This window comes from Onychostoma macrolepis, chromosome 22 (genome assembly GCF_012432095.1).
Source record: "Onychostoma macrolepis isolate SWU-2019 chromosome 22, ASM1243209v1, whole genome shotgun sequence".
NCBI classification, from domain to species: Eukaryota; Metazoa; Chordata; class Actinopteri; order Cypriniformes; family Cyprinidae; genus Onychostoma; species Onychostoma macrolepis.
In genome coordinates, this window is record NC_081176.1 from 2970590 (window position 1) to 2979864 (window position 9275).

Below are 9275 nucleotides of genomic sequence, written 5' to 3' on the forward strand. Positions count from 1 at the left end.
CTGCAGCTGGACACCAACAGCTGTCAATGAAGCAACAACGGTCCTTTTTTTTCCATTGAAAATCTAATGATATAAAATTGTTGTATTAATGATATAAAACTGATGTTTATTTTAGAATAACAAACCCAGTTATTTATACTTAGAACTGTCTGTATATGATTTTAAATAGAAGATTACCGATTATTTAGTAGGCCACAGACCACAGTGTTACGTGGTGTTTAGTTAAGGAAGCGCACGACGAAGGAGTAGAACAAACGAAAGTCTTTTATTAATAATCCACAGTAGAATTCTAGGAGCAAGGAGTAACAAAACACATGATGCAAACGAAATAGCAGACAAAGAATGATGAAACAGAAACAGGTGAGGAGCTAATTAACTAATGAGGAGAACTAAGGAAACTGGGTCAACATGTGACATAACGCCCCCTCCCGGAACAGCGCGTCCCCGCGCCGACAAAAACAGTCCAACAGAGGAGGGAAGGTGAGGGTTCTGGAGGTGGGCGTGGAGCAGGAGGAGGGCAGGCAATGGGGAAGAAGTTCATGGGGCCAGGGTGGAGTCGATGGAGGAAGGAGCCAGGGAGGAGCCCGGAGCAGGAGGAGCCAGGTGGTAATCCAGAGGCCAGCCAGGATGGCAGCCCACGGCGGAGTTGACGGCGGGAGGAGCCATAGTGGAGAAAGGGCCGACGACACCAGGGGGCCGACTGACGGAGACTGAGCAGCTGGAGGTGGAGACCCAGGTGGAACGGGGCAGACGGAGAAGTGGAGGCGGCGGATGGTCGACGACTGACCAAGGCGGAGCCGGAGGGACGAGGGAGCCCGGTGGAGCCAGTGGGATGACGGGCAACAGTGGAGACGAGGGAGCTAGGAGCCGAGGTGGAGCCGATGGGTCGGAGGACCGAGGTGTAGTCCAAGGCTCGGAGGCTGGAAGTGGAGACAGGGGATCCACATGGCTGGGCGGAGCTGGAGACTGGAAGTCCTGAGGTGGCGGAACAGAGCGCATGGCAGGTGCTGACTGAGGGTGAGCTGAGGGACTGATAGGCATCAGCGGAGCTGGAGGCGAGGAACTAGCTGGTTTGAGAGGAGGCAGGAGAGGGAGGCTGGGAGGGACCACAGGAGGACTTGAGCTGGACGGAACCAGCGGAGACACAGGAGATTCAGGGCTGGACAGGACCAGCGGAGACACAGGAGATTCAGGGCCGGACGGAACCAGTGGAGACACAGGAGATTCAGGGGTACAGGTTTGTACTTCTCCAAACCAGTCAATTAGGTCCATCTGGAAGATGTCCTTTCGTTCCTCTTCATATCTCCCAGAAACCAGTTGTAGCTCACCCTCAGTCGTAGGAGTGTGGGCGGGGCTTCCCTCCAAGCCCTCGAGCACCACCAAAACTCCCTCGACGACAGACGATGTTGCCAGCTCACGCACTTGGTCAGTTGATGGTAGAGGCTCAGTCGCAGCGGGCTCAGGCTCTCCGTCTGCAGTGGGCTCAGGCAGTATCTCCGTAGATCGGGGTGACGGCTGGCTGGTCTCTGGCAGTGGTGGAGTGGGGCCGGTGGCAATATCATCCTCCACAGGGTCGATGGTGAATGCAGACTCGTTGTGTATCAGCACCCACTCCACAAAGGCAGCGAAATCCTCTTTAGGACCGCCCGCTGGAACTCGTGCCTTAGACCGCTCGCTCAGGCTGGTGAAATAAAAAACACAGAGCGAGCGGTCTGGATAGTGGGTAAGGCACGCGAGCTGAATAAAGTCTTGAGTGTGAGCTTCCAGCGGGCGAACTCCCTGCTCCAGGCACAGGAGTTGGACGGCGGGTCGATCCATTCTGGGAGAGGACAGTAAAAAGATAAATATAAACAAAGAAAAACGCTGCTTAATAATTCACTGTTTCGGTCTGCTATTCTGTTACGTGGTGTTTAGCTAAGGAGGCGCACGACGAAGGAGTAGAACAAACTAAAGTCTTTTATTAATAATCCACAGTAGAATTCCAGGAGCAAGGAGTAGCAAAACACATGATGCAAACGAAATAGCAGACAAAAAATGATGGGAGAACACAGGCTTTAAATAATCAACGTAATCAAAGGGGAAACAGAAACAGGTGAGGAGCTAATTAACTAATGAGGAGAACTAAGGAAACTGGGTCAACATGTGACACACAGCAGGTTTGGGTTTGGTGTAACTGTAAAAAGTTTTACATGTACAGTTCGATCTCATTAATATATGTAAACAAAACGACAACAAAAAAAAATTCAGACAGACAGCAGCATCTAAAAGAGTGATGCAGGGTTTTCCCGCGGAACTGGGCTACTTTTACACTGTTCCCATGGTTGTTTTTTACAGTCAGGTTTTTAAAAACATTTCAGAACGCCCCCATTCATTTACACACTTACACATTTTCAATAAATATGCCACATTCCTGATGCTATTTACACTGTGTAAATAGTGATAGATGCTATTTAGTCTAAGTGCAAATAGCTATAGATTCTATTTACACTGTTAAAACAGCAAGATTTTCTGCTATTTATACTACTTATTGCAAATAGTAGCAATTATCTGCACCTCGGTATTGTAGTACATTATAAAACATTACGCAATAATAATGTATTGAGTGTAAATTATAATTTTAATTCAAATTATTAAAGGGATAACACCTCATTGGGACAATAAAGCCCTCCCTACACCTACCCCAACCCTACCCGACAGGGGCGCCGCTAGCAATTTTGGGCCCTATGAAAGAATATGAGGTTGCATATATAGTGTATATATAGTGTACAATATAGTGTACACCAAACATACACTATATTGCCCAAAGTATTGGGACCCCCCTTCTAATGAACAGGTTTGATCACTTTAGTAATTTCCATGAGTACAAATCTTAATGTTTAACCCTTTCATGCATGAATTATGGAAAACATTATCTAGATTTTTTTATGATTATTTTTATTACTTTAATATGATGCTAAAATTGAAATCCATTTTCATTTTTACAAAATTCATTTTTACTTTATTTCACGTATGTGGACACCATGCAACAAAGGCGTAAAATGGGACATAAAGCCACAGCTGACAATATGGAATATTCTGTTTTTTTTTTTTTTTTTATGGCATATGGTTGTTTATATCAGCTCAGTTATTAAAAATAATAATATTACAATATAATAACAATAAAACACATATTGCAGAAACAATAACAGTAGTTACATATATGCGGAAACCTATTAGCAATATGGGCAAATCATGGAAAACATTCACTGCTGATTGTAACAACTTATTATATTTTCATCCTTATCTTACTTCATGTTGAATCATCTCAATTATATTATATCAACATCTTCCTGTTTGGAAGGCAAAATGCAAATTTGTCTCCATATGTGTGTGTAAAGTTGCCATTTAATGCTGTAATGTATAATTTTAAATGGTTATTTATGTTGACATATTTGTTAAATGTGTTACAATATAAGACAATTTATAACATCTTTGAAAAAATAGAATAGAAATACTAGCAGGTTACAGAAATCAGACTTTATGCAAACTGACTCCACTGTTGCATGACGTCCACATATGTGGACAGTCGGTGTTTGGTGAATAAAAACTACATTTTACTCTAAATTTTAGTTTATACAATACTAACATATTCATCATACTTTACTGTACATACTAATTTTTTTTTTTTTTACCTCAATTGACCTCCTTGTATAAAAGTTTTTCACAGATATGCCTGGGGCATTTAGCACAAGGCTATCGCTGTCAGCCATCTTGGATTAATGATGTCATCAAGCAATAAATATTTGAAATGCAAGATAGTAGCCACTGTTACAATATTGCTGTCAATCTCCTGACACTGCCCTCAAGTGGTTTGGAGAAAATTACCATGATAAATGAACCCTAAATGGAGTTAAATTAACTGTCCCCAAATGTGGACACCATGCATGAAAGGGTTAAGCATATAATAATATTCTTGGGAATTGTGTGCTTCTAATTTTATAGTAACAGTTTGGACAGGACCCTTTTCTATTCTAACATGACAATTCCTCTAAGGCAAGGTTAAAAAAAAAAAAAAAGGATAGATAGATTCAGTCAGTGTGGAAGAACGTGACTGGTCCCAGCTGAAGTCCCAGCTGAACACCTCCGGTGAGACTTTAAATACAGATGAGCCAAAAACTCATCACCAAACACCAATGACTTGCACATTCATTGTATGGACAAATTACTTATGTACACCACCTTCTTTAGAACAGAAAAAGGCACTTCCAAAACTGTGGCAACAAAGATGGAAACATAATTTTAAACATCATGTATTTAAAAATTGTTTTTCCATCTTTGTTTCCACAGTTTTGTAAGTGTCTAAAATGACTGTACCCTTATGTACAAGTCATTGGTGTTTGGTGATGAGTTTTTGGCTCAAGGTCTGCATTTAAAGTCACACCAGAGGTTTCTGCAGACCAGTCAAGTTCTTCCACACTGACTGAATCAATCATTTATTTTTGAACCTTGCCTTATACACAGAGGCATTGTCATGTTAGAACAGACAAGGGTCAAGTTGCTTTAAAATTAGAAGCACAGAATTCCCTAGAATATCATTATATGCTTAAACATTAAAATTTGTACTCATGGAAATTACTAAAGTAGTCAAACCTGTTCATTAGAAGGGGGTGACCCAATACTTTTGACAATATAGTGTAGCAAGCAACCTATTCAAAATCTTTGTCTGCAATTTAATAATATTGACCTATTACTTTTTGCTATTGCTTTTGACCATTAGGTATCAGTAACATAATTCATTCATAACCTGTTCTACTGACATAGACTTTCTGCACACTATTCTGCTGATATGGAATGAGTTTGACTACTTAATCAGTTATATTAATAGAAATGCTTCACTGGGGCAAACAAACAAAACAAAAAAATCCTAAAATAATAAATAGGATACCCTATAACCAGCATTTCCAGCAGTATCCAACATTTCTCAATCATGATCTTACTCAGCTAAATGTGACTATTAGCTTAACAGCTGTATTCTGTGTTTGCGAGCTACCTATGCACATACAGCATACAATGTTAAAAATGTTCTACATTATGAACCTTAAAACCCAAAAACCTTTAGCTTCATACACTGTAGATAATTGTGACCCTGCCTGTGACAACCCAGCTAAAGTATTTCTTTTTAAATAGTGGATGAATAATTCACTCCTTGATTTGCTTAATAAAAGCCTCCTTTGAAATCGTTTTGACAGACATGTTTATTGTGTATTATTTTCAACGTGTTTATTGCTAAGTTTAGTGTGGCAAAATAGCTGCCATGACAACCTCACGCTGCGGTTCTGCTTCCTGCTGCTGTTCTATGTAATAATCAAGTGTGAATTTGTAGATTCATACTATTCATACTAAGGGCCCTTAGAATCGTCCTAACTTTGCCCCCCTTAGCAGCGCCCCTGTTACCCGATACTTTATTTTCAACTTGATTATTTCCTTAATTTTTTATTGAAAATAAATGGCTTTCCGATGAGATTTGAAAAGGGAGAAAAAAAGTTTGGCAAAAGTCAGGTTCGACCTTGGGTCCATAGCGTCAAAAAGCACACTCCTTACCATCTACGCCACTGAAACTGATATTTGCTAGTCCTCTTTTTTCACTGTTGACTATGAAAATTATATATTGGTGGGCGGAGTTAGTGTAAATAGCCTCTGCCAACAAGGTGGGCTATTTGCACTTAGTGCAAATAGACACTTCGAAATTTTATTCTATACTGTAGAAATTACTGTATGAGCCCAAAGAAAATATTTTTACTTTAATAATTATCATGCACACTTGATTTAGTATCATACGCTGCTGGACTCATCAACAGATGCAACAGTGGCAGTGTTTTTCTGGTTGCCATTACCGATTATGCATGTTCACTGCTGCTCTGTTGTCTTAAAAAGGCTTGAATATTGTACATGGGAAAAAATTTAAAATAAAATAAAACACAACCCTACCACTTTTTAAAACAAAATTACGCCAGTGATATTTTTGCTTACAAACAAATCCACAAATCACTTAAAAAGTGCTGGGTCAAATGTGAAGTCACCCTGTTCTTCCAGCGCCCAAGTTCTATAAGCAGATTTACAAGTTGACCCTGAGCATTGTCCCTTTATATTTTTATACATACACACACACACACACATACATACATACACATTTTTTTTTTTTTTACTATTTTTATTTATTTATTTTTACAAACCAAGTAAAATCTTTCCTAAATTAAAAGCAGTGGACTACAGTGTTTGCTGTTATCGATGAGACATGAGCATGCAATGGTGCTTTCGGGAGCAATGAAGGCCGCTCGATCATCCAAATCTAACTGTGTTGTTTTATTTAAAAAAAAAAAAAAAGTTTTAGGGGGTAAAAAAAATAAGAGCACAATTAGATGTGGATGATCGATTGCCCCTCATCACTCCTAATAATACCACTGATACTCATGTCTCATCGACAACAGCAAACACTTAAGTCTAGTTTATAATTTAGATTACACTGTGAGAAAGGACAAATAAGGGTTTGACATTCACCATTCACTATCGTTGAAAAACTTACCCTATTTACACTGCAATGCAAACCCTTAGTATAAATGGGGGTTGATCATAGGTGCTGGCATTTGGACATCTGTTCACTGACCGTCTGATGCACATTAAACAAAAGTTCAATCAGTATTTTCTTGAAAATTTGCCCCTTCCCTCCCTCCTGTTGATGTATGGGTCAAGGAATATTCTGTTTAATGATTCACAATAATATACTAATATAAGTGTTGAGGCAATAAAAACATGTTTTGTATCCAAATTACAAAGTGTGATATGTCTTTACCAAGCATTAAGCTAAACATAACTAGCCACCCTTTACACAAATGTTGTTACAGTAGCTAAAAGTCCAGTGCCAATAAAGATGATGATGCTCTACTATGATGTATTTATAGCGCTCCCTGGTCAAAGGTAAAACTGTTATTGTTTGAGTTTCGAGTCTGACGACATCACGTGGTCATAAATAAGGAGTACACACACAATAGGCTTGTTCGACTGCAAGCGGCTCTCGCCAGCCGGTGACAGGCTAGTGTAGTGCATCTCGAACGCACATATGCTCGGTGAAGCCTGCATTGAAACTTCACAACTTAGTTGTGAAAACGGCATCTGTTGCAATATAAAGTTACAATCTCCATCTGATTTTCAATGCGGAAGTAAGCAGTTTTCTGGTAATGTGTGAGACTTCCAGTTCATAAGATGCCGTAGGGAAATAACGAGAAGATCAACTAAGAGCAGTAGAAAGGAAAACTACAAATTGTGTTCATAATTAAGATAAAATAATTACCGGAAGGAAATATGCTTATCTTCTGAAAAGACCTGAAATACATGCAAAAGAGTTAACAGTAATAATTTACTTATATATATAATAATAATTTTTATATAATTATAACATAATATTCTGTGCTATAATCAGAGCAGTAACAGACTATGGTTGCATCGGCATCCAATTTAAGGAAAATAAATTATATTCAGTCACAAGCTTTAAGAACAAGTTTTGGGGCATTCAGAACATCCTCGAGAGTGCACTGGAAGAGATCTTCACTTCAAGTGAAGCGTATCGGAACTCGAAGCTTTTCAACACGGTTATGTTGTGGCCATCTAATGGTCACAAAAATAAGTAACTCCAAAGCGCTGTGTTCCATTACAGCACGTTTCACGTCTGGTTCTACAACTGATTCTTCGTTGTTGTTGTTGTTGTTTTTATTGGAAATAAATAATGATCAATGTCAATGTCGTTCATTTCTGTCGGTTTACTGGCACTAAGTCAAATAAATCAAACATAAATTCATAAATTAAATCTGTGATCAGTCCTTAGACTGTTATTTCATGGGAAAAGTTCATTTGAGCGTAATATATAAATTACGATTAAAAAAATAAAAATAAAAAAACGAATTAAAAAATGCTTCATTCCAACCAGACACTGAAGCAGTCACGTGGTTTTCAGGCGAACGAAGAGTCATAGATCACGTGCTTTTCTCAAAACGAAAGCTTCGATACAGTGGCTGTGTTTGAAATGCCATACTATCATACTACTCTTACTATTTCTGCAGTATATGCTGCGCATAGTATGCAACTTTTCTGAATGCATGAAATACCCGGATGACGTACTATATTTGCCAGAATCTGCTAAATACTCAAGTATACTGCAATCAGTACAGAAGCTATGTTCCGAATGGCATACTATCATACAACTCTATACTGCAGTATGCTGTGTGAATACTGTGAATAGTATGTGAATTTTCTGTATGCATGGAATGCCCGGATTACCTGCTACATTTGCTGAAATTTGATGTATGCGTGGATACTGTTTCCCAGAACGTTTCATCTTCAAACGCGAGTGAGCTAGGCGGGGAATAGTAATTATAAATGTGACACTTGTATATGTACGTATATACATATACATGTAAACTACAAACTATCGCTGTGCATCTAAAAACAATATCATTAGGACATAATTGTACTTTAATCTATACGACACTTTTCCGATCAAGTCAAATGACGTCACCTTTATCTCTATAGCGCTTTATACATTGTTTCAAAGATATTACATAATAATATTAATATTGCAGTAATAGAATATATGAATAAAATATATAAATAAAATTAATATTTCAATTAAGCAAACAGAATTAAATTCCGCTTTCAAGCAGCTCTAAAAAGAAACGGAGTGTATTTACTCTAAGGACAAATAGACCTATTTGTTAGCAGATGCTATTTACATTAACTCCACCCACCAATGCCTGGTTGCTGGCTGGAGATTAAACGCCTCATTAATAATACAGTGTGCTTAGCTGTAGGTATTTTTGTCCCAATAAAGTGGCATTCATCAAATAAAATGTATGATAATTTACACTCAATGTTATTGCATACTGTTTTATAATGTACTACAGTACTGAAGTACCTAACTACTATTTACACGCCTGTTGCTAAAGAAAATGCTGTTATTTTAGTGTAAACAGAATTTATCATTATTTGCTCCTAGTGTAACTAGAATATATCACTTTTTCCAATTAGTGTAACTGCCAAAAATATAATTGTTAAGTTAAAGACAGCTCATTCAGTTCAGTCCAATGGCCTATGTAAAGTTCTTCAATTATGCAATGAGTTCAATTGGGCAATATAGCATTGTTTACTAATATGAAGCCTTATTAACAAGCCTTTGTAAAAAGAATAGCTAGCACATTTGTTTGTAAGGTAACAACCTTGACAGCTGTGCTGAATTAATGGTTGTG

General features: G+C 38.5%; 1 protein-coding gene across 1 annotated transcript; it reads right to left on the reverse strand.

Moving 5' to 3' along the window:
- Positions 1–301: 301 nt before the first annotated feature.
- Positions 302–3745, reverse strand: LOC131531178 (uncharacterized). The gene is made up of 2 exons (XM_058761755.1): positions 3672–3745; positions 302–1819 (listed from the first exon to the last, which is right to left on the reverse strand). The coding sequence occupies exon 2, from the start codon at positions 1816–1818 to the stop codon at positions 538–540; it is 1281 nt and encodes a 426-aa protein (XP_058617738.1). The 5' UTR covers position 1819; positions 3672–3745; the 3' UTR covers positions 302–537.
- Positions 3746–9275: the final 5530 nt, after the last annotated feature.